The sequence below is a fragment of the Symphalangus syndactylus genome, chromosome 8, assembly GCF_028878055.3.
Source record: "Symphalangus syndactylus isolate Jambi chromosome 8, NHGRI_mSymSyn1-v2.1_pri, whole genome shotgun sequence".
Classification (NCBI taxonomy): Eukaryota; Metazoa; Chordata; class Mammalia; order Primates; family Hylobatidae; genus Symphalangus; species Symphalangus syndactylus.
Window position 1 is genome coordinate 53,727,067 of NC_072430.2, and position 26,327 is coordinate 53,753,393.

Sequence of the window (26,327 nt, forward strand, 5' to 3'; positions counted from 1 at the left end):
AATCCAGTCTATCGTTGTTGGACATTTGGGTTGGTTCCAACTCTTTGCTATTGTGAATAGTGCCACAATAAACATACGTGTGCATGTGTCTTTATAGCAGCATGATTTATAGTCCTTTGGGTATATACCCAGTAATGGGATGGCTGGGTCAAATGGTATTTCTAGTTCTAGTGTGGCGATTCCTCAGGGATCTAGGTTTTCCTTTTGCCTCTGGCTGTTTTGTCTCATTCTCTTAGCTGGCTCTTCCTTCTCTACTCAACTTGTAAGTGTTGGGTTTCTTCAGAGCTCCTTCTGCTTCACTTTCTGCACTCTTGCCGTAGGTAAGTTCATCCGGCTTATTGGCTTTAAGACCACTTATATATTACCATTTATATATTGTTGGTGCCCACATTTCTTTTCTTCCTTTTTTTCCCCCCAAATATGACATTTCCTTTGCTTTTCTTCTTCTTCTTTTTTTTTGAGATGGGGTCTCACTCTATTGCCCAGGCTGGAGTACAGTGGTGCAGTTGTGGTTCACTGCAGTCTCGACCTCCCTGGGCTCAAGCCATCCTCCCATCTCAGCCTCCCGAGTAGCTGGGATTACAGGAGCACGCCACTGCGCCCATCTGAGGTGCCCACATTTCTATCTCCACCTCACCCTTTTCAGACTTTGGTCTTGTATATACAATACATTTCCATGTATGTGTCTTATAAACATCTCTAATGTAACATATTGTGAGTGTAACACTTGATTTCCCCCACCAAACTATTTCTTCCCTCTTTTACTTGCTGACTCCTCTGTTCACCCAGGTGCTCAAACCAGACAACCTGGCTCCCACTCACTGAACGTGGAGAAGTGGGGCAAGTGCCAAGAGTACCTTTGATCCCTCTCTGTCTCTTAGTCACTTTTCACCTCTGTATTCTCCCCCCAGAGTGGTTTCTATCAGCAAGCACAATTGATTCTACCAATTCTTTCTCCAGTAAATTATCTCTAATTTGTCCACTTTGTCTCCAATCCTTATCACGATTCTGTAACAGTTGCCTCCTATGTAGCTGTAGTCTCCTAACTGGTGTCCCTGTTTCTTGCCTCTTTTCCATTCGTTCAACTCATAGTGACCAGAGTGATCTTTTTAACAATACAAATCATAAGCATGTCTCTCCCTCAGGTTTTAATAATACAAACCATATGCTCACTCCGACTCTAATACTGTCATGATTCTTTACTGAATCTGGAATTAAATCCAGGTTCCTTCTCTTTACCTTTCACTATTTTCTTTTCACCTTGGCTTTTCTATTGCAATTTTTTCTGACGTCACTAATAAGAATTTAATGTTAAAGTCAAATGCATGTGGGTTAAAACTCCCAAGTTTCTAAAAACTTTAACAGACTTGATTTTCTCTCTCCATCTCATCCCCTTTTCCTGTTACTCTTCTTCATTTAATAAAATCCACACCAAAACCAAATTACAATTAGCCCTGTCACAGCCTCTTGAGTCTGATTGCATCAGACTTCTTAGAGAGCTGTTTTGGTTGTTTCATTAGCATTTAGAGGCATTTCTTTAAAATTACAGAAGGTTTTACTCTTGTATATCTTTAGTACACTATTAGCACTGGAAAATGTCTCAGAGCTTTACTTCTTGTTTTTGCGGGCACTTCATCATCTTGGTTGTCTGTCCCTTCCTATCCTGAGTTTTCTGCCTCATTGTTGAGTTTTCTTTATCTTGTCTCTAGCTGCCCCATGGTTCCATTTTTAACCTTCTGTTCTTAGTTTTCCACTTACTCAGTCATTGAGCTTATCTGTTCCTTTGATTTCAACTTTCACCTTTATGGGAAAACTCTGGAATCTCTACCGTTTAATTTAGCCCCTTGTTTCCAGTTCTATTTTGAGTTTTTTTCTCCCTTGGAGTTACCTCACATTCCATTGTTGCCACTACAGTTCATGAACTTCCTTGACTAACTTCTCTGTCTGATTGTTTCATTTTTACTGACAGTATCATCATTTTCCCAACCTGGAAACATTAGTAATCTTTGACTGTCTTTCCTTTCTGTTATATCTAACATAATAAAAAAAATCCCTTTGTTTCTTACCTTCTGGTATCTCGGTCTTCTTTTTCTTCTATTTTTCCATGCCCATCAGCTTCGTATAAGCCCTCATAACTCTTCATGCTTGGTACTGATGACATTGTTTTTGGCTAATTTGATTGCCTCCCTTCAGCCCCTGCCAAAACACTTCTCATTATGTTTGCTCCTGTCCCACATTTCTGTGTTGTCAGCCACATGAAACTCAGGTTACCCTGCAGTTTGTAAAGTCCTTTCTGGCCAGGTATGTCCTCACTCCTCCCTCTCGTTTCCCACTTTTTCTAGTCACCTGTCTTCCATGCCCTAGACATGCATATCTTCTTATAATTTCTCCCGTAATGTGCTCACTGTCACCTCTGTGCTGTTCTTGCCTAAAATATCTTCCACCTTTCCTTTGTTTATTCCTTGTTATATTCATGCTTCCTTTCGGTCCCATCACTAGCTGAAAGCAATTCAACCTAACTGGCTTTCTAATTGACCTTAGGCTGTGCTGGTGATAATACAGATTTGAACTCTCAGACTCCAAATTGTATGCGAGTTCAACAAATGTCAGGTGTTCAGAACAAAATGAAATAACCAAACTTCTCTGTCATTACATTTTCCTGAACAGTAAATTAAATCCAAACAAGGTTGAAGTCTTGAAGTAAGCCAGCTTTAGTGCAAAGGAGAAGGCTGGAAGGTTAGAGAAGACTTCGAATCATCTTTCGAGAGACTTAACACTAATGTAAAGACGTCCTTTATTTTATTTTTTTTGAGATGGAGATTCACTCTTGTCGCCCAGGCTGGAGTGCAATGGCGCGATCTCAGCTCACTGCAACCTCCGCCTCCGGGGTTCAACTGATTCTCCTGCCTCAGCCTCCCGAGTAGCTGGGATTACAGGTGCCCGTCACCATGCCCGATTAATTTTTGTATTTTTAGTAGAGATGGGGTTTCGCCATGTTGGCCAGGTTGGTCTTGAACATCTGACTCAGGTGATCCACCTGCCTTGGCCTCCAACAGTGCTGGGATGACAGGCATGAGTCACTGTGCCCAGCCTAAGGGGGCTTTTAAATATTAACAGAAATAACAGGCCAGCTGGAGAATCTTTCTAACCCTTGGTAGTTGCATTTTGCTTGGTACAAAGAGGAGATAGATGACAGAATGCTTGTCTGCCTCAATCTATGTTAAGGAGTCTGTTAGGAAGATTAGGAAGATTAACCCTTCCAGATGGTCCCTCCAGTGTATGTTGTAGGTATTAGATGAAAGCAAAAATGATCAGTAGTGATAAGCCAGCTCTCATTAGTCTTGAGCAGAGGTGGGATAGTGTACAGGTGCCAGATTGTGGAAGTCTGAAGCTCAGCAGGGCCCCCTTTCCAGCTGTGTGATGGTGGGCAAGTTACTAAATATCTTTGGGTCAATTTTTATATGTAAAAATAAGGTTGGTAATATCTACCTCACAGCATTGTAGAAAGGGTTAAAGGAGTTAATACATGTAAACTCCTTAGAATAGTGACTGCCACAGAGTAAGTGCTTACTAAGTTTTTACTATTATTATGTATACATGATATGACTGGGAAAGGATGACTCATTCAAGATTTTCAGAAACTATTGTGAAACAGGAAATGGCTCTTTAGAATGCTTATCTTTTTCTAATACCTGACCTGTCTTCAGTGACTCTTGTTTATTTTGGGTTATTCATTCATTAATTAACAAGTGTATTTTGACATTGTTTATAGTCAAGATCCTGAAAGAGTATATTGTCTGTAGGAGATCGTGATATTTTTAATAGAGGATAGATTCTGAAAACTTGTGAGAGTTGTATGAATGAGGTTCTTCTGGCCCATCTGGGTCTATGAACAATCTATACATAAGACATCTGGTTTTATCAGAAATTTGAAACTTACGCATTTTTATGTGTACTCTCCATTCCCAAAGAGAGCCTGGTGCGTGTTTTTGCAGATGTATGTAATATGAGAGTTTCTGGAATCTAGATGAATGTCATTCAGAGTGGTCTCTCTTGAACTTGCTCCACTTGGTTTTTTTCAAAGAAATGTTGTCATCTGCATGCTATGCTTGTCTTTGGACTTCAGGGTGGGGTAAAAAATGGCTCAGAAGCTATTGCTTGGTCACCTTTGTAATATCAGGGTGCATTAATGGTACAAGCAAGCAATGTAAATTGTCAAAATTTCAGAATTAGACATTTTCTCTTTTTATTAGGATGCTGTAATTTTTTTTTTTTTGTAGAGACGAGGGTCTTTCTGTGTTGATCTTCCCACCTCAGCCTCCAAAAGTGCTCGGATTATAGGTGTGAGCCATTGTGCTCAGCCACGTTTTTTTTTCTTTTTAATCTGTTGATAAAGGCTTGTCTTTATGATCCTGTGAAAGTAGATTAGGTGTCAATAGAGTCTTCAGATAATTTGCTTGTTTTATGCTGGAAATTCCTATTAAAATTGTGCAATTGGATGAAGCCATTTTGTTATTGTCACTATGAAGTATTTTTTAATAATATAAATATGTTCTTCCTAGAGATAACCCCTTAACCCTTTAGTAGACAGGATAATCAATCACCACATTATCAGAGGGCAAGTCGGTTTTTTTTTTTTTTTTTTAAACTTATGGAAAGGTTATGAGTGCAGAGTGTGATTGTGGAATACTGTGTGCCTTGGGGGTTGGAGGTAGGCTATAAGTAGGGAGGTAGGAAGCCGGATGCAGGGGCTTACGCTTGTAATCCCAGCACTTTGGGAGGTCCAGGCGGCAAGGATCCCTTGAGCCCAGGAGTTCAAGACCACCCTGGGTAACGTAGTGAAACACTGTCTTTACAAAAACTACAAAAATTAGCTAGGTGTGGTGGTGCATGCCTGTAATCCCAGCCACTTGGGAGGCTGAAGTGGGAGGATTGCTTCAGCCAGGGAGGTCGAGGCTACAGTGTGCTGTGACCGTGCCACTGTACTCTAGCATGGGTGACAGAGTGAGACCTTGTCTCAAAAAAAGTGGGGGGTGGTGGGGAGGTGGGAGATGAGGAGGACAAAAATCATTGTTTATTCTTTATAATCCTACTGCCACATTTATCTGTTCAAATAAATGGGAGGAGGAAAGTATTTCATTTTGGTGTAAAATTATCCCTTCTGGTTCTTTGTAGTGAAGTTGTTTCTACACGTTAGCCATTGACCCAGAATAATAAAACTGAATATCTTGCAGCCTCGGTTCTCTTATAGGTAAAATGGGAATATTAACATGTATTAGGCAGGATTTTTGTAAGATTTTAATGGGAGGATATAATGAAGGACCTAAGCTGGAGGTCCATTTCCTTGTCAGGTGCTTTTTTCTTTTCTGTCTCTCAACTTGGTCCATGAAATTCAGATACTTTTTTGTTTGTTTGTTTGTTTGTTTGTTTTTTGAGACGGAGTCTTGCTCTGTGGCCAGGCTGGAGTGCAGTGGCACGATCTCGGCTCACTGCCAGTTCTGCCTCCCGGGTTCATGCCAGTCTCCTGCCGCAGCCTCCCGAGTAGCTGGGACTGACTACAGGTGCCCGCCACCACGCCTGGCTACTTTTTTGTATTTTTTTAGTAGAAATGGGATTTCACCGTGTTAGCCAGGATGGTCTTGATCTCCTGACCTCGTGATCAGCCCGCCTCAGCCTCCCAAAGTGCTGGGATTACAGGTGTGAGCCACCGTGCCCAGCCACTTTAATTGTATTTTTTGCTATTATTAATATGTGCAAATCTTGCTTCCCCCTGGACTGTACTTTTTTTGAGAGTAGGTCCATTTGTTTTCATTCTTTATAATATATGCCCTTATAATATCTTCTCGTACCTTTTTTTGTAATGTAAAATGTTTTAACTTCTATATTTGTCTATATGGTCATTTAATTAGGGTTTCTCTCCATTTGGTCTGTAAGCTTCATGAAGGCCAAGAACATGAAGTTTGGTTTTGCTTAATAATGTATATTTATAGCCTAGACTAGTGCCTGGCATGTAAAAAGTGTTCTGTAAATATTTGTGGAGTGAATGAATGAATGATTAAGTTAAACATGGTGGATTCTAAACAAATTCGTGTTGTGGGAAGGTTGAAACCACCTATCATATCCCTTCCAGACTTAGTCTGAACCCTTCTAGGAGGCAATTAAAAGTTTGCAAAATTTTAGTTAAGACCTTAGATCTCTAAATAACCGAGTGTATGGGGGAAAAGAAAGGTTTAGAAATACTTTGAAGTGGTTTAGTATTTTATGTTATTTTAGTGGGAGGTTAATACTGTTTGTTTTGAATATGTTGTAAAGAACTCTAAGTGTAAGTTACTATTATTACTTTTAGTTAGTATGTATAAGTATTAATATTTGTATGATACTAATTTAAAATTTTAGCTCCAAGGACAAAGCTGTCAAACATTGCTTGTTTATTTATTTCCTTTGCACATTTTGCATAAACCTGGTGATATCAGAGGAAGCCTTGATGTGTGAGACCCAAGTGGTGTCCTTGTTTTGGCAGTGCTCATCCAGATTGTTGGAGTCTTCATAAATTCTAGCTTCTCTGTCCCAAATGCTCTGTTTGTCATTCATTCTTCCATCCAAATGCTAACTCTCTTCACCCTTCAGGATTTTGACACGTTGCTGATGCATGTACTGATAGCTGACTCATCTCACCTATTGAGTCAGCATCTTACCTTTCCTCTAATCGAGTTACAACTTTATTTTGAAGTTATTTCACTGGGTATTAGTAGGTCAAGCTCAATATTATTTTCTTCAAATATGCTTTACACAACCAGACATACCAAAAAGGGAGGGGAGATCTCTATGTATCAACAATTTATATTGTTCATTTTTGAAAAAAAGACTGGCATTGTGTTTCACACAATGTCTAGAATATGGAAAATATTCAATAAACATTCTGTGTCTTAAACGCTTGTGCTATCACTGTGACAAAACTACTGTTTTTAGGCTCATTTTGTAAGAGATACTAAGGCTCAGCAGTGCTTTTTAACAACAACATTAATTTAGCAGTTAAAGTTTATTGAGCACCAAATGTGTCCCAGATACTCTTCTATGTGTTTTTATTTTTATGTACTCACTTAATTCTTAAGTAAACTCTGTGGGGTAGGTGCTGTTATTATACCCTCATTTATAGATGAGGAAACTAAGGGCCAGAGACTCACCTAAGCTCTCCCAGCTAGGAAGTGGCAAAGCTGACCTTGGACTCTAGGCAGTCTAACTCTGTAGCCCATCATCTTAGCTGCCACACTATACTGCCCAAAATTGCCCAGCTGGAGCCTGATTAGAACCCAGATCCCCCGATTTCAGAGTCTGTGTGTGTGTGACCCCAAGGACAACCTCAGACATCTGGAAGAATGCAGAATGGGCTTACATTTCTTTTTCAAGTTCCCAATTATGCTGGAAGAAATTGAATTCATTTGACATCTTAAACGTTTCTGTGATGTTTTTCCAGAATTGTAACTGACAGACTTTTGAGATAGTGGACCTGGTTGCCGAGCTTAGTTTTAACTTTATTATACTTATTAAGGCCAACTCTTATTTCTCATATGTGGTCTGGCTTCTTAAGTGGAAGATAGAGTTATATAATACGTTTTCTGAAAGGGAAAGTTGTTTTCAGTATAATCTGAAGAGAAAATGTTTGTACTACCCTGTGGCATGTTTAGCTAAACTCTGGGTTACAATATGAGACATAGAATGCTGAATTATATCAAGATTCAGAAAAAGGCTGTGCTTAGAATTGCATTGTAAGCATGCATATCTTTAGGTTTCAGTGACTGTCTTACCCTTGGAGACGGATGTTTTGTGGCTAGGAAACCAGCAGCATAGAAGGAACATGTTGTAAATAGTGTTTTTTTTTGTTTGTTTTTTTTGAGACAGAGTCTCGCTCTGTCACCCAGGCTGGACAGTGGCACGATCTCGGCTCACTGCAAGCTCCGCCTCTCGGGTTCATGCCATTCTCCTGCCTCAACCTCCCGAGTAGCTGGGACTGCAGGCGCCCGCCACCACGCCCGGCTAATTTTTTGTATTTTTAGTAGAGACGGGGTTTCACTAAATCTCGATCTCCTGACCTCGTGATTTGCCCGCCTTGGCCTCCCAAAGTGCTGGGATTACGGGCGTGAGCCACTGCACCCGGCCAATAGTGTTTTTAAATACGTTTCTGTTCTGAAAGTATTAAGCTTCCCAGACACGTTCGCTGTCCTTTTTAAACTCTGCATTACTGTTCTCCAAGTTTTGATTTTGGAGTCATACACTCAAAACTGTATGTACCCGTATACACACATACATACATAAGTACACACTTGTAAGTTTCTCCGTCTTTATTGTTTTATGCTTGAATAATTCTGCTTTTATACACACTAGGAAATAAAGCTTTGAAATGGGTTTCTTGTCTGTTGGCATGGTATTTCAGATTTGAATTTTGGATTTTCTCAACTGTTCTATGTGGGCTTACATTTGTATTTAACTATATTAATTAAGTAGTATCCTTTGTATGAAGCATGGGAGAGCTTCACAATTAGGGGACTGTGTACTACATGCCTGTGTACTACATGCCATCCCTGGATTTTACTGCCGAGATTATGACTTTAATTATAAACGTACACTCTTTATTACTCTTGGGATTAGAAGCTATTCCACTGTACTCAGTCCTGTGTCAATCTCAGGAGCTTAAGCTGTCATACTTTAAAATCCCAACAGAGGTTCAAAAATAGCATCTCTAAGCTGGCATTGCAACATTGGATTGACTCTGTTTTTTTTTTTTTTTTTTTTTTGTATTTTTAAAACTTTTTTTTTAAGTTTCATGATGTCTTTGATCAACTATAAATTATGAAGTAACAGATAAGTGGGCTGTTAAAATAGCTGCAGGTTCATTTTATTCTGAAATAATTGGCGTTGATGTTAATTTTCAAAACAAATGGAAATTAGTAGGCCATTTTATCCCCTGTAGAAGTAATCTCTTGGGGAAGGACCCTCAGTTAACTGAAATGCTTGAAAATAATGTTTCCTTTTATTGCCATTTTTTTGGCCGGGTTAGGGGAAGGGAGAGTCAATTGAATGTTACGTGCTTGCTGAAAATCTTTAATTCCATGAACTTATCTCCTTACCTTATAAGCATGGCGTAAATAAAAAATAATCTTTTTTCTTGAAGATTTTTGTTTCTCATACTTCTGAACCTGACTGAAAATTGGGCTTCAGTGATGCTGACTCTCAGGCACATCCTGGAAATTTGTTCCATAATTCCTTTTTATCAGATTAGGATTTTATGATTTGCTCCTTATCTTAAAAGATAAGTGCAGAAGAGAAGTTATGGTTATTTGAGAGTTCTAAATAGATGGCCTTTGTTTAATTCAAGTTTGGTATTACTAGAATAAAATTTTAACAAAAAATTAATGTTTCTTTTCAAAAAAATTTTTTTTGAAACAGAGTCTTACCGTGTTACCTAGGCTGGAGTGCAGTGGTACGATCATGGCTCACTGCAGCTTCTGCCTCCTGGGTTCAGGCCATCCTCTGACCTCAGCCTCCTAAGTAGCTGAGACTACAGGCCTGGCTAATCTTTTGTTAGTTGTGTTTTTTGTTTTTGTTTTTTTTTGTAGAGATGAGGTTTTAACATGTTGCCCAGGCTGGTCTCGAACTCTTGGACTCCAGTGATCCTCCTGCCTCAGCCTTCCAAAGTGCTGAGATTACAGGCGTGAGCCACCATGCCCGGTCAAAAATTTAATATTTCTAGAAATACTTCAGAATAAAATTAAAAAATTGTTTAAAACTAATTTTGAAGATGTGCCAGAAATAGCAAATATAAGTATTTCTGCACAGAAGATAGTTTTAATAAGTTATGAAATAGGAAATTGATTCCATACAGTATTTATAGATACTTGATAAATATTTGTCAAATGAATGATGACTTTTTTGTGGAAAGCACTTTCCACCCTAGAAATGATTTTTCATTTAATCTTTACTCAACCCTGTGAAGTACATTTTCTTTTCTTTTTTTTTTTTCTTCTTGAGACAGAGTCTCACTATGTCATCCAGGCTGGAGTGCAGTGACACAATTTCAGCTCACTGCAACCTCTGCCTTCTGGGTTTGAGAGATTCTCCTGCCTCAGCCTCCCAAGTAGCTGGAACTACAGACACATGCTACCACACTTGGCTAATTTTTATATTTTTAGTAAAGACGGGGTTTCACCATGTTGGCCAGGCTGGTTTTGAACTCCTGACCTCAGGTAATCTGCCCATGTCAGCCTCCTAAAGTGCTGGGATTACAGGCGTGAGCCACTGCGCCCAGCCAAAGTATATTTTCTTAATTTTACATACAAGGAAACTAATGCTCAGAGAAGTAAGTGGCTTGTCCATTGTCAGTAAACAGTAAAAGTGTGATTCTAATTCAGAACCAGATTCCAGGCCAAAGTCCTCACCGTGTCTCACAAGACCCACGATGATCTTCTGCAGCCACTTGTCCTTTCTTCTTCTGTCCCTTTCTTCCCCACTTTCCACTCCAGCTCCAGCCACATTCACCTCTTTGCTGATCATCAGATTCACCAGCATGCGCCTTCTTCCTGCCAGAGTACCTTGCATTTGCCATTTCCCTCCTTGGGACACTCTTCCCCAGACAGCCTCGGCTGACTACCCCACTTCCTTCAAGTATTTGCTCAAATGTCATCTTCCAGGTGAACACTGTTTAACATTGTACCCTTCAACCCCAGCATGCCTAGTCCCCCTTGCCCTGCATACTATTATTCCCCATAGCATACACTATATAACATGTTTATTATTTTTAGTTTCTATTATTTGTCTCTTCCTGCTAGAATGTAAAGCTCAGGACTTTTGTCTCCTCTTCATTATGTTATCACAGTAGTCCCTGGCTGTTGGTGGGTGTTCAATGAATATTTGGCAAATCAGTGAATGACAGAGTGAGTGAATGAATAGAGGAGCCCATTCCCTTTGCACTAGACCTTCTCATTTTTCATTTATAAATGATAAATGACAAAATTTTCAGGTTATTTTGCTATAGAGGGCGTTTTCAAATTATGCTACTTAATGTTGTATACTTGTCATCATTCTGAATTTTTTCCCTGTTTTTCTCTTATCCTTGAATATAAACCATTCTGTTTATTTTAAAAAGTCAATTCGGCCGGGCGTGGTGGCTCGCGCCTGTAATCCCAGCACTTTGGGAGGCCGAGGCAGGCGGATCACAAGGTCAGGAGATTGAGACCATCCTGGCTAACACGGTGAAACCCCGTCTGTACTAAAAATACAAAAAAGTAGCCTCCCAGCTATTCCGGAGGCTGAGGCAGGAGGATGGCATGAACCCGGGAGGCGGAGCTTGCAGTGAGCCGAGATCGTGCCACTGTACTGCAGCCTGGGTGACAGAGCGAGACTCATCTCAAAAAAAAAAAAAAAGTCAATTCGAGTTTTAAATAAGTTGTTAAAAAAATAAGGCATTACCTTACTGGATATTAATAGGGGAACATAGTTCAGGGAACTGAGGAACTGTGCATTTTTTTTTAGTTAGGTTCTTTCAGATAAGCTGGCTCTTTTCACTCCTTATATTCATACATATTGGGTCATTAAAAACTATCTTGCCTGTAATCCCAGCACTTTGGGAGGCCGAAGCGGGTGATCACGAGGCCAAGAGTTCGATACCATCCTGGCGAACGTGGTGAAACCCCGTCTCTACTAAAAGATACAAAAAATTAGCTGGGTGTGGTGGTGTGTGCCTGTAATCTCAGCTACTCGGGAGGCTGAGGCAGGAGAATCACTTGAACCCAGGAGGCGGAGGTTGCAGTGAGCAGAGATTGTGCCATTGCCTCCAGCCTGGGTGACAGGGCGAGACTGTGCCTAAAGACAAAAACAAAAACAAAAAAACCATCTTAGTTTTTTTTTTTTTTTTTTTTTGAGATGGAATTTTGCTCTTGTTGCCCAGGCTGGAGTGCAATGGCGCCATCTCGGCTCACCGCAACCTCCGCCTCCCAGGTTCAAGCGATTCTCCTGCCTCAGCCTCCCTAGTAGCTGGGATTACAGGCATGTGCCACCACACCTGGCTAATTTTGTATTTTTAGTAGAGATGGGGTTTCTCTATGTTGGTCAGGCTGGTCTCGAACTCCCGATCTCAGGTGATCCGCCCACCTCGGCCTCCCAAAGTGCTGGGATTACGGGCATGAGCCACTGTGTCCGGCCATAAAACCATCCTACTTTTAAAATTTGCATTTTGTGACTTGATATTATTAATATACTAGGAAATAATTTATTTTATTAAATACATTATATCAAGCCTTTTACTCTATTCTTTAGTCTAATTTTATTTCTGGAGGAATAAAGTTATAATTTAAAAATGAAAACATGGGGAAATAAGATGCAATATGTAGAATTTACTTACTCAACTAACATTACGTACCTACTATATTCTAAAACTCCTGCTATGAACAGTTTATTAAAACGTGCAAGGCAGGTGTAGTGCTGGTTAAAAAAAAAGTCACAGTATAATTTAGCAAGTCCTTGAATGGAGGTATTTGCAGTTTCATGGGAATTTTGTGTTCCAAATTTTTTTTTTTTAATTGTACTTTAAGTTTTAGGGTACATGTGCACAATGTGCAGGTTTGTTACATATGTATCCATGTGCCATGTTGGTGTGCTGCACCCATTAACTCGTCATTTAGCATTAGGTGTATCTCCTAATGCTATCCCACCCCCCCTCCCCCCACCCCACAACAGTCCCCAGAGTGTGATGTTCCCCTTCCTGTGCCCATGTGTTCTCATTGTTCAGTTCCCACCTGTGAGTGAGAACATGCGGTGTTTGGTTTTTTGACCTTGCGATAGTTTACTGAGAATGATGGTTTCCAGTTTCATCCATGTCCCTACAAAGGACATGAACTCATCATTTTTTATGGCTGCTTAGTATTCCATGGTGTATATGTGCCACATTTTCTTAATCCAGTCTATTGTTGTTGGACATCTGGGTTGGTTCCAAGTCTTTGCTATTGTGAATAGTGCCGCAGTAAACATACGTGTGCATGTGTCTTTATAGCAGCATGATTTATAGTCCTTTGGGTATATACCCAGTAATGGGATGGCTGGGTCAAATGGTATTTCTAGTTCGAGATCCCTGAGGAATCGCCACACTGACTTCCACAATGGTTGAACTAGTTTACAGTCCCACCAACAGTGTAAAAGTGTTCCTATTTCTCCACATCCTCTCCAGCACCTGTTGTTTCCTGACTTTTTAATGATGGCCATTCTAACTGGTGTGAGATGGTATCTCATTGTGGTTTTGATTTGCATTTCTCTGATGGCCAGTGATGATGAGCATTTTTTCATTTGTTTTTTGGCTGCATAAATGTCTTCTTTTGAGAAGTGTCTGTTCATGTCCTTTGCCCACTTTTTGATGGGGTTCTCCTTAAGCTGATAAGCAACTTCAGCAAAGTCTCAGGATACAAAATCAATGTACAAAAGTCACAAGCATTCTTGTACACCAATCACAGACAAACAGAGAGCCAAATCATGAGTGAACTCCCACTCACAATTGCTTCAAAGAGAATAAAATACCTAGGAATCCAACTTACAAGGGATGTGAAGGACCTCTTCAAGGAGAACTACAAACCACTGCTCAATGAAATCAAAGAGGATACAAACAAATGGAAGAACATTCCATGCTCATGGGTTGGAAGAATCAATATCGTGAAAATGGCCATACTGCCCAAGGTAATTTATAGATTCAATGCCATCCCCATCAAGCTACCAATGACTTTCTTCACAGAATTGGAAAAAACTACTTTAAAGTTCATATGGAACCAAAAAAGAGCCCACATCGCCAAGTCAATCCTAAGCCAAAAGAACAAAGCTGGAGGCATCACGCTACCTGACTTCAAACTATACTACAAGGCTACAGTAACCAAAACAGCATGGTACTGGTACCAAAACAGAGATTCAGATCAATGGAACAGAACAGAACCCTCAGAAATAACGCCACATATCTACAACTATCTAATCTTTGACAAACCTGACAAAAACAAGCAATGGGGAAAGGATTCCCTATTTAATAAATGGTGCTGGGAAAACTGGCTAGCTGTATGTAGAAAGCTGAAACTGGATCCCTTCCTTACACCTTATACAAAAATTAATTCAAGATGGATTAAAGACTTAACATATTAGACCGAAAACCATAAAAACCCTAGAAGAAAACCTAGGCATTACCATTCAGGACACAGACATGGACAAGGACTTCATGTCTAAAACACCAAAAGCAATGGCAACAAAAGCCGAAATTGACGAATGGGATCTAATGAAACTAAAGAGCTTCTGCACAGCAAAAGAAACTACCATCAGAGTGAACAGGCAACCTACAAAATGGGAGAAAATTTTCGCAACCTACTCATCTGACAAAGGGCTAATATCCAGAATCTACAATGAACTCAAACAAATTTACAAGAATTTTTAAGGACTCACATGGCTGCTCTTCCTTTACAATTGCAGAACATATAATTTATCTTCTCAGCTTTTATGATGATCTACAGTTGGAGGCTGGGTGTGGTGGCTCACACCTGTAATCCTAGCACTTTGGGAGGCTGAGGTGGGCGGATCATGAGGTCAGGAGATCGAGACCATCCTGGCTAACATGGTGAAACTCCATCTCTACTAAAAATACAAAAAATTAGCTGGGCGAGGTGGCAGGTGCCTGTAGTCCCAGCTACTCGGGAGGGTGAGGCAGGAGAATGGCGTAAACCCAGGAGGCGGAGCTTGCAGTGAGCCGAGATTGCACCACTGCACTCCAGCCTGGGCAACAGAGCGAGACTCCATCTAAAAAAAAAAAAAATACAGTTGAAATCGGTCCTGTCATTACAGCTAGAATTCTGTTGTCCGTGCTTCTAGAAAAGTGTTGGAACAAAGGAATAATGTGGCTCAGAGATCCCCAAATACAGGCCCTTGGAAAAGTTGTTGGCAGTACTGGGAAAAGTGAAAAATAAGAAGAGAAAGGAAGGTCAAGAGAGAGAATATACAACTCTGTGTGTGTGTGTGTGTGTCTGTGTATGTATGAGGGGTAATTGCCAACCCTCCTTTTTATTTTTATTTATATCTTTTTGAGACAAGGTCTCACACTATTATCTAGGGTGGAGTACAGTAGCATGCTTATAGCTCACTGCAGCCTGGGCTCAAGTGATCCTCCCACCTCAGCCTCCCAAGTATCTGGGACCACAGGCACACGCCACCAAGCCCAGCAATTTTTTTTTTTTTTTTAATTTTGTAGAGACGGGATCTTGCGGTGTTGCCTAGGCTAGTCTCTCAAACGCCTGGCTTTTAAACGATCCTGCCACCTTGGCCTCCCAAAGTGCTGGGATTTTGGGTGGGAGCCAATGTGCCCAGCACCAACCCTCCTTTTTAAAGGAAGTATTGTCTGTTATTCTATGATCGTTCTTTCTCTTCTTTTGTTATTATAAATGTGCTTTATTTTTATGAAATTATAGTGAAAATAAATGGTGGCTATTTTTTAATGTCTTTACCTGAAGAAAAATTGACAAACTGCTTTTTTTTTTTTTTTTTGTAATTTTACTGGCACATAACATCCTCAAAAGAGGGAACCGCTGACATGCATACTGTAGAGTACTGTATATAATTCTTGCAGCTCTTTTTTAGTATAGCCTATCAAGCTCCAGGAATTTCTCATATTCAAAAGGCCTCGGTTCTTTTCTTCCTGGCATCACTGCCCTGGAAATAAGCCCTTAGGAAATGAATTAATAATAAAGACATTGACTTTGTCAGAACCTTTGGTGGCATCTGTCCTGTGGTGAGTTTGGTGGCAGGAAAATAATTAAACCTCTAATTAGGAGTTGATCAATTTTAAAATATTTTTTCATGTGTTGACAAGTTTCAGTAACCACCTTGGCATTGGAAGATAAAGCATGAGGGATAACATGCAGTTTGGAAACACTGTGTCATTTATCACTGTGTGCATTTATCACTGTGTGTCATTTATCAGTGTGCATGTATGTATGTGTGCATGTGAGTGTATTTTGTATTTCTTCTGATTAGATCATAGTGTCAAAATAACATGAAAGCCCTGAATCATGTAATTTTGCTGCTTGAAGCCATACTAGTCTGTAGTGGTGGTGACCTTTGGTTTTTATTTGTAAATTGGAGAGCATATTGTTAGCTTTTGGGAAAGGGAAACTGGAGAGCTTCATGACACAATAATAATAAATACATGTTGGTTGTCTCATTTGGGAAGAATAATTAATATGTTATTATTATCTAAAACTTAAACCTACCTGCCTATACTTGTTCACTAGCTTAAGGCTGATTTTATACTGTTATAAGTTTTAAAACGTGAATATTTGTATTTAATAGAAAAGTCAACCAATTTTTCTTTTAGATTGCAACTTCTCTTAAACAAATAACTAACCATAACAATGGAAGTATATCTACAACTCTAACGGTGGTTAGTTGCTGTTATTTAGCATGATCATCACCATTATCATCATCGTTATTGGTATGCCCCTTCCCTCCCCCGCAGTAAGACTGTTGGGGCAGTAAGACTACTGGGGTTCGGATACCACCTGCAGCCCTTCCTAGTGTGTCATGTTGGACAAATGACTTAGCCTTTCTGGGCGTCAGTTTCCTCATTTGAAAAACTGGGATATTAATAGTGGCTACACCTAAGATATTCTGAGAATTAAAAGGGATAATGTGTTTCAGGAGCTTAGTAAGGGGTGCTTTATAGTTGTAAGTGTTCATGATTATTATTGTCTCTGTTCTTTTTACCTGGAAATTTCAGTCAATACCCACACCTTCATCTCATCCTTTTGACAGTATTCTGTCTGTGTTAGTCATTCTATGACACATGTTTTGAACCTTTAAAAAATGTGTATGCTAATAATCAGCAAAGTGTTTCTCAAGCTCCCTAACAGATTGGCAAGATTTCTAAAAGCAGCCAACTCCACATTCACCTATTATAGCCAAGGCCAAGAAAAAACGCTTTCACTGTTGTAAATGTTTCCAGGGACCTTCCTTAGCTTGGAAACTAAAAGTTTTCACTGCTAGCTTTAAATAATGGAGAGAAAGAATTTCAAAGGAGGAGGGGATGAAAGAAGGATTTTAGAGTGCTTACTTTAAAAACAGTGGTTCTTAACCGTAGCGACATATTGAAATCACTGGAGTCACTTTTATAAAATACAAATGCTTAGCAGTGAAATATCACATCACCACCGCCACCACCATCACCACCATCACCACCATCATCAACAACAAACATCTTTGAACTTACTTCTTTGAATACAATAATAAAGTAATTGGAATGGTCAAGTATTTAATGCTTATTTTAGTTAACAGATCGGTTCTGGGTTAGTTTCTTATTTGCTTATGTGCATTGAAATATCCTGTGTAATCAACATGTTGTATTTGGCTCCAGTTCATAAGACTATTATTTGATTTATTATAAAGGCTTATAGTTGTCTCCTCGTTTTGAGGAAATATTGTTGGTTATATCTGTGATTTACTGGTGTCAAAAGCAATTCCTATAATGGAAGCTTAGTTCTACTAATAAAATAGGATTATTTCTAGGTTTCTTGAAATATGTGCTACGTAAAGGTAGAGGTAAAATTGATGGCAATGATTTGGACAGACTACATGGGCAGGCAATTAGGCATTTTACCACATATGCTAGTGTACCTAGCTTCAGTCTATCATGGCTCAATCTGCTTAATAATGTTTTATTTATGTTAATGTTTTAGTATTAAGCATCTCCTTAGAACTATGAGACACTATTAGTTTTCTGTAAATATAGACTCATATGTCTTATGCAAGTAAAATTCTCAGTGATTTTGTTGAAGTTTAGGGAGAGTTACCTGTGAAGGACAGAGTATACATGGATGAGGATTTGTACACCTTAAGAGAAAATTCTATGGGATCAGAGGCCATACTTACTATTCTCGTTGTGTGCTGGTCCTGTTATTTTTTGTGAAAATTGGAGAAATAGAAGTAAAAGGGCTAAGTGAGTAATACCTTAGGACATTTTCAGGTAAAAAGTATTGTTAATTTAGAAGAATTTTATTTTAGATCTTTTGAATGGAAATATAAATATAATTTATAGATATTCATTGAATGATATTATAAATATTGTTCATTAGGAGCTCAAGCAGTGTCATAGTTTAGCTTCCAGTGCAAACATATGAACATTTTATAGAAATACTTATTCACTCTATTTCCACATACATTTCAATAGTTTATGTGTAAATAATTTACCAGTCCACATTTTCTTTATTAACTTATTTTTTAAAAGCAATTTACCTTATTTTTATGATATGATGGGTAATAAATATAATGATGTGGGCCTCCTTTATTTACTTGGCTGGCATATTTGCAAATGTGAATTTAACGTTCTGATTTTTAACAACTTTTGTTGATTGGAGCCCAGAGTACCAAACTCAAGAGACTGGGCACATATTTTATTTCTTCTATCCTTGTTACTTTTTGCTTTGCAAAGTGCTGAATGAGCCAGGCCTGAAGAAAATGTGAGGTGATATTGGATCCATGATTCTGTGCCCCAAACATTAGATAGGGTGGAATGATGGAAGTGGACTAGTAGGGAAGAATGAGCTGCTTCTGCAAATTGTAAACAACCCTCCCTTTAAATCATGATTAGGGTGAGGGGAGTGCCCCCCAGCAAGAGCTAAACTGTATATAGATCCTGTTGACCTCTTTAGATACAAAGAGAATCTTTGTCTTAATCTGAGATTGCATCCTCACTCTGTGTTGAATTTTATGTCCATTTTCCCATTACATGTCACACTCGTAAATTAAAAAAATATTCAGATGTAATGAACACCTTGGAGGTAGGCGTAGTCATTTTCCCCTGCTTATTGATGAAAATTGATAGGAGGATACTGGAAGACGGTGATATAAAGACATAAGGAGGAGAATGACTACTGCTAAAAAGTAAAGAGAAGTACAGTACAGTGAGAAATACAGTTTAGCTGGTCATTGCATTCTTTTCTTGGTGGAGAAACATATTCTGGAAACCAGCTTAATTTTAAGAATTCTTCTAGAGCAGTGGAATCTGACCTTATGGGATCTTACCAAGCTGTGATAATGGGATCAATTATTCTCTCTTTTGAACACATACTAACCTTGGATGGAGGAGTCATTGTGCCAGTGACCTTCACGGTATTACATAACCACTTATTGATTGCTCATTATTTATGGCTGTGCTTCTGTGGGATCCCTTTCCTGGGAGCAGGGATGGCCTCTGCTGGCCAGAGGTTTTCACTGGAAGATAGATGACAGAAGCATCCACTGCCTGGTGGGCTTTGGGATTCTCAGATGACCTTTAATTTTCCTAATTCACATTTATTTCTTAATGACTGTAATTTGTTTTTTTCTTCAGTCTTGACTTCTGAAGGTTTTAGATTTCCAGGTGACTTGGATTTTGGAGGTGGGTAGCTTTGAGTTGTTAAAATCTAGTGTTACTGTATTGTGGTCAGAATTCATTGCCTTTATGATATCTTTTTGTTTTTTATGAGATTCTCTTTATGGCTTCGTAAGCCATCCTTTTAATAAATGTTTCTTTAAAAAGAATATTTGGATCTACTTCGGGGACTGCTTACATAGACACTAAACTTTCTTATATAGTGGAAACCTTCTGGACTACTCAGAGCTTGTTCCTACTCTGATCTCTGGCCTGTCCTGCCTTCTCACATTCTACCTTTTCACATCCCCCTGGGACTAGGTAGATGAGAGAGGAGGTTGGGAGCAGTATTAGCTATATGGGACAGTCTGAGGCCCAGACATTATAGGAAGAACCTCTTGTTTGGACTGGTCATCCTTCAACATGTATAAAACTTTCCTAAATTGTTACCATAAAGGGATTGTCTCTTTAAGAACGCCTTTTGGTTCATCTTGACTGTGCAGGTTTTTTAATTTAATGAAGGTAGGTCATTTTAGAAAGAATTTAGTCTATGAGAAAAGACAAATAGCAGCTTTTGCTCTGTGTTAATTCTTGGGGCATGGGCTAGAGGGGAGATAGAGAAGGGGTTTAGTATGATACTTTATGAATGGGGAGTCATTTGTTCATTTTGTCTGCTTTCTTCCTCCTCTTCTGTCTTTGCACACACCCTGTGTTCTGGAATAGGGTATCACTCTGGTCTTTCACTGTGTTTCAGTGTTGCATTGCACAGTGGTAAAGGGTCCAGGCTTTGGAGCCAATCCACTTGGGTTTGAATCCTGTCTCCACTGCTTATTAACTGTGTGACTATGGACAAGTCACTGAATCTGTGTTTTGGTTTACTCATTTGTTAAATTAGAAATAGTACCTACTGCAGAAGGCCATTGAAGGGATTAAAGGAGATATAATATGTATAAGTGCTTAGATAAAGTGCCCAATAAATGTACCCAATATATTCAATAAATGTAAGTTATTATCCTTATTCCACTGGACAGGCGGATAGCCTGTTTCACATTTGTCTATGACATTATATCAATTTGCACAGATAAAGGATAAATTTCTACTGCCTAACATTAAAAAATAGGACTAAATGTTAACTGCCTGAATTTTTTGAACTGCTAAGTATATGAATCTCTTGAGTACTATTGCAGTGACCACAAATGTTAATTGTTGTTGTCACTGCTTAAACGATGATGTACTTTAGGAGGAAAGGCTACAGTTCATCGATGCTTTTATAATTTATATGTGCTATGTTAAGGAGTTCACCATGTAGATAGTCTGATTTTTAGACTTTATTAAAGTCACTATATCAAAAATTGAATTAAAATTTCCCTAAAGATTTTGACCTGTAATGAATGTTACATTAATAAGCTTTTTCTTGGCCAGGGCGGTGGCTCATGCCTGTAATCCCAACACTTTGGGAGGCTGAAGTGGGCAGATCACCGGAGGTCAGGAGTTCAAGACCAGCCTGGCCAACATGGCAAAACCCTGTCTTTACTAAAAATACCAAAATTAGCTGGGTCTGGTGGCGGGTGCTTGTAAGCCCAGCTACTCAGGAGGCTGAGGCAGGAGAATTGCTTGAACGAGACTTCATCTCAAATTTAAAAAAAAAAAGCTTTTTTTTGCCCCCTTTGCAGTGTCAGTATTCCCATTCGGCTGCCAGGTCTGGGGTCTGATTTCGATCTCAAAAGATTTTAGTAATTAACTGTGATGGTCCTGTGCATGAATTAGTCATTGGTTAAGGATATAGTCATGCTCATAAGCAGCCTTATTTCGTTTTTATTTATTTATTTTAAATGCCCAAAGCAGGTAGCACTTAGAGAGTTTGGTCTGACTGAATTTAGTTCTTATAGTCTAAGGCTAAATATTTTAAAACAGATTAAATCTAGGGGGGCATAGGATAAGACCTATATCATGACTACAAGATACATTGTGCTTTTGGGGACCTAGGAGTGATGGGGGAAGGGAAACTCACTGGTTAATAATTTCTAAATTCACTACTTGTTTTTCCTGAGAGTAGCAGTGATGCTTATATGTTCAAAAATATGGACTGCTTCTTGTTCTCTAATGTCTGGTAGAGAAAGCCTATGTATTTAGGTGTCCTATCCACTCTCATCTAGGTTTACTTAACTGGCAGTGTTTTGCGAGAATTGCCTGTGAGGTTCCGGGTAGCTATGCTGGCATTTGGGTTGTGGGGTGTAAGGTGGGGTAGAATGTTGTAGAGAGGAGCCTGGTGGGTCCTGTGAAAATGAGGCTGGCCCTCACTTCCTGCTGCTGGTGGCTGTAAGGGGGGTGCTATATGCTGTTGCCCTCCTCCCCAGGGAGCAGGCAGCCCAAGCCAGGAGGCCATTGTAAAGCATTTACCAGAAGGCTGGCAACTGAGGATGACTGCAAGTGGCTACACACTGTTAAGGTCCTTCTTGCTTAGTACAAAAGGAACATGGGAGTGTGGTTAGAGACCTGGACGCTTTGCCCAGCTCTGTAACCCATTTATTGTGGGACCTCAATGATTGTCTCTATTTTGTGTGTGTGTGAAAAATGGAGAAGAATAATGCCACCTGCTTCTTTCTAAGGATGTTCTGAGGATTAATGAGCTAATCACCTTGGATTAAGGCAGCAGAGCCTACCCTGGTTATAATTTTCATTGCTTCTCCAGGGAAGCTCCAGTTTGGGGGAATGAAATATTGGAAAGAAGATAGGAGGGGATAGGCTGTCTACAGCTTAGTCGGTATATTTGAAGTCCAACTGTAGATCAGGCTCCTTTCTAGCTGGGGAATTTCAACTAACCTAAAATTTCTACATATTTTTTAGAAACAACACCAAGCCAAATGTCTGACCTGCTGTTTGTGGGAAAAGAGCAGATGTCCATTCTGGGAACATATTAATATAAGATGTTAGTGGTTTTCTGTCACAGTACAAGAAGATGGGTAAAAAGAGAATGTAGATTTATGTGGCATTTACTCTTATTTTCCTATTACTGGTGTGCTCTTTTTGAGAGAGTTGGTTTTGTTTCATTTAGTAGATTTTTCAGGTTTCTTTCACAAAGAAACTTCATACAGATCAAGCCAAAACAAAACAAAAAAATATAAACACACAACAATAGCTTTAAATACCAAGGATGTCAGCATGAAATTAAAATGAATCAACTGACATTTCTGCTTTGAAGTTTTTTAGTAAAACTAATTTAAACCAACAGCAAAAGCTTTCTTATGAGGGAAAGTTTGACCTTTTTCAGTGTTTTTAGATTTAAAGGTATTGACATTGGGGTGTTTTTGGTTAAAATTTGCTTCAACCTTCTAAAGTCTTTTGGGATTTTGGTCAATCCATGGTTGTGGAATAGCAAATACAGTCAATTTTGTTGGTACAATGTAGTTTTCAAAGACAAGGTCTCTGAAGTGGTAGATACTGTATCCTTCCCACCCATGTGTAACTGTGAAAAAGAACACTGTTGTCATGTGAATTCTTATTTTTTTTTTAGCTTGCCTTTGAAGTAACTTTCACAGAGAACTCCTGTTACCTGGAAATTGATGACAGACTTACACCATTTCCTTTTTTTTTCTTAGACGTTCCATCCTCAGAGCAGCCTGAACTGTTCCTAAAGAAACTTCAGCAGTGCTGTGTCATTTTTGACTTCATGGACACGCTATCTGATCTTAAAATGAAAGAATACAAGCGCTCCACTCTTAATGAACTGGTGGACTACATTACAATAAGCAGAGGCTGTTTGACAGAGCAGACTTACCCTGAAGTAGTTAGAATGGTGAGTTTCTTTTTTTCTCCGCGGACACTTTTAAGCATCTTCCATAGTGACTCACAGGTGTATATATTGCAAGAGTGAGGTCATTGGAGGTCAACTCCACAAATGAGAGCCAACCTTTGGAGAGCTAAGCAAATGTAGTCGGCACAGTGCTAGAATTTGAAGAGCATGATTTCATGAGAACGAAATCCAGAACTTTAACTACGACAGTGCTGAAGCAATCAATGACTTCAAAATATGAAGCCAAGATTGCCAGGGTATTACTGGATTTCTGGCTGTGGCAAAAGAAAAGACACAGGAAAATAACAAAAGTCTTAGACCCATGTTTGAAAAATATTCAAGCCTGTTGGATGTCTCTTTTTTTTTTTAATCTTATTCATTGTGGTATATTAGAAATGGCTTAATGCTTAATAAAACTGTGATTTGTAGAATCTAGTTAAGGCCTCTTTTGGGCTTTATAACTAACGCTTCTCTTTATAATCTCCTTGAAGTCAGGGTTGATACCTTTTATGATTTTTAAAAAGTGTCTTAGATTTTGTGTGGTCATTAGGAGTTACGAGGAAAAACATTATTAACATAATGTGAGTAATTACATTCTTATTGTGTGAACAATTAGTTTTTCAAAAGCTGAGCCAACATGTGGTTTTCTGATAGATTTCTGTGGGACAGTTGCCTTCCTTGGCATCCCAGAAGATCTTGGAGCTGGAGAGTGCATGCTATTTGGGGATGCACTTTGCAGGGTGGGGAGGCTGGTCTACTGACTGGTGAAATAGCCTCAGAGATCCCTAACGTCAGTGCATCGTTGAGGAGTCCATTGCAGGATCTGGCACACTCTCTGTGTACTGCTGAACATCTGCCTGGCTTTTGTATTTAGTTCCTTATCATTTATATTCAACCAATGAAGAAAAGAGACTTTTGTGATGGAGTAGATATGTTTAAAAATGATAGTTCAGATTTGCAAAGGGACTTGAATGATCTCAGCGTGAGACTGTGACTGATATATGAAGGTCATCTGAAAACGATGCCCAATATATTCCTCAGATCTATATCTGAATGTATATTGGATTTGTTGTTAATTTACAGGAATGTAGCACTAGAATGTTCTGTAGGTTAAAGATGACTGTGTGGCTCTTGAGCAGTTCTTCTCAACCAGGTGTGATTTTGCCTTACAGGGGACATTTGTCAGTGTCTAGAGACATTTTTGGTAGTCACAACTAGATGTGGGAGGAGAGTACTACCAGCATCTAGTGGGAGAGGCCAGAGATACTGCTAAACATTTTACAATGTACAGGTACAATAAAGAAATATCTGGCCCCAAATGTCACAAGTGCCACTGTTGAGAAACCTTGCTCTTGAGTTTGCATGCTATCTAAACCTCTTAATGTGATGCAGAGGATCTTCTCTAGTCTACCTGCCTTCTGCAGAGCACAGTCCCTGGTTTTAGCCTACCTGTATCATCAGCCAACAGAGGTATTGGTTATGACTTTCTTCTGTATCTTTCCATGGATAGTTCACGAATATATAAGTATATGCAAACGTATGTATAAATATTTTTTTTTGTAAGCACACAAATGGTGGCACACTATATATTTTCTGTACCTCGCTTTTTTCACTTAGCAATATATATTTCAGTACATATAAAGTTGCTATATTCTTTTTATAGCTGCACAATATTTATTGTGTGAATGTACCATATTTAAGCATTACTCTATGAATATCCTTATACATATATCAGTTTATCTTTGTATGAAGACATCTGTATATTTATTTTTGAAAATTTAATTTTTTAAGAGCAGTTTTAGGTTCACATTACAATTGAGAGGAAAGTACAGAGATTTCTCATATGCCCCTGTCGCTGCACAAGCACAGCCTCCCCCATTATCAACACCTCCCCCTCACTCCCACCAGAGCAGTACATTTGTTACAACTGATGGTCCTACACTGACGCATCATTATGACCCAGAATTCATAGTTCACATTAGGGCTCATTCTTGGTGTTGGACATTCTGAGTTTAGACAAATGTGTAATGACATGTATCCACCATTATAGTACCATACATACCATACATCACTGCCCTGAAAATCCTCTGTGCTCCACTTCTTCATCACCCACCACCTTCAACTCCCTGGCAACCACTGATCTTTTTACTGTCTCTGTAATTTTGCTTTTTCCAGACTGTCATATAGTTGGAATCATACAGCATGTACTCTTTTCAGAGGGGCTTCTTTGACTTAGTTATATGCACTTAAGCTTCCTTCATGTCTTTTCAAGACTTGATAGCTCATTTATTTTAGTGTTGAATAACATTTTATTTGGTTGATGTACCATAGTTTATCGATTCACCTACTGAAGGACATTTGAGTTGCTTCCTAGTTTTGGCAATTATGAATAAAGCTAATATGAATATCCATGTACAAGTTTTTTTATGAACATAAGATTTCAGGTCCTTTGGGTAAATACCAAGGAGTGTGATTGCTGTATGTATTGTATGGTAAGAGTATGTTTAGTTTTTTTTTTTATTTGCATTTACTTTTATTGCTTGTTATAAGTAATGAGTATGTTTAGTTTTATAAGAAACATCCAAACTGTCTTCCAGGGTAGTGGTACTATTTTGCATTCCTGCCAGGAGTGAATGAGAATTTCTGCTGCTCCACATACTCACCAGCATTTGGTATTGATTTGATTTAAATAGCCTTTATTTCCTTGTTTCTGGACTTTCACGTATTCCCCACTCCCTCACCTCTAGTTCTAATTCTCATTTTCCCTTCAAGGGCTGACTTGAAGTGCTACTATTGTTTTCCTGAAAAAAACACAGTGCTTTTTCCTTCCTTCAGTTCCTCTGTTTCTTGGCAACTCACCATTTTGGGAATTGTTCATTTGCTCCTTTTTTTTGTCTTTTCACATATTTATCTGATTTTTCTAATTAGATGTAAGCACTCCTAAGAAGGAACTGTGTCCTGCACATCTCTGTGGCATCCATAATACCTCCTACCTAGCCCAGGTCTTTTTGAAATTTGTTGAATGAATGAATTCCTCCTTAAAATGTAGGCATTTCAGTCTCTCAAATTATGATTAAGATATCGGATGTCATTGGATTATACCCAGATTTTAAACTGAGCGTT

The 26,327-nt window shown here is 39.0% G+C and overlaps 1 protein-coding gene across 3 annotated transcripts in view; it reads left to right on the plus strand.

Annotated features, from left to right (window-relative positions):
- The window catches only part of PPP2R5E (protein phosphatase 2 regulatory subunit B'epsilon), a 184,550-nt gene that overhangs the window by 73,057 nt on the left and 85,166 nt on the right, over positions 1 to 26,327 (plus strand). For all 3 annotated transcript variants that reach the window (XM_055289145.2, XM_055289144.2, XM_055289146.2), the window contains one exon: positions 23,011 to 23,207. In XM_055289145.2, coding sequence (XP_055145120.1) covers positions 23,011 to 23,207 — 197 coding nt within the window. The remainder of the gene's footprint in view (positions 1 to 23,010; positions 23,208 to 26,327) is intronic.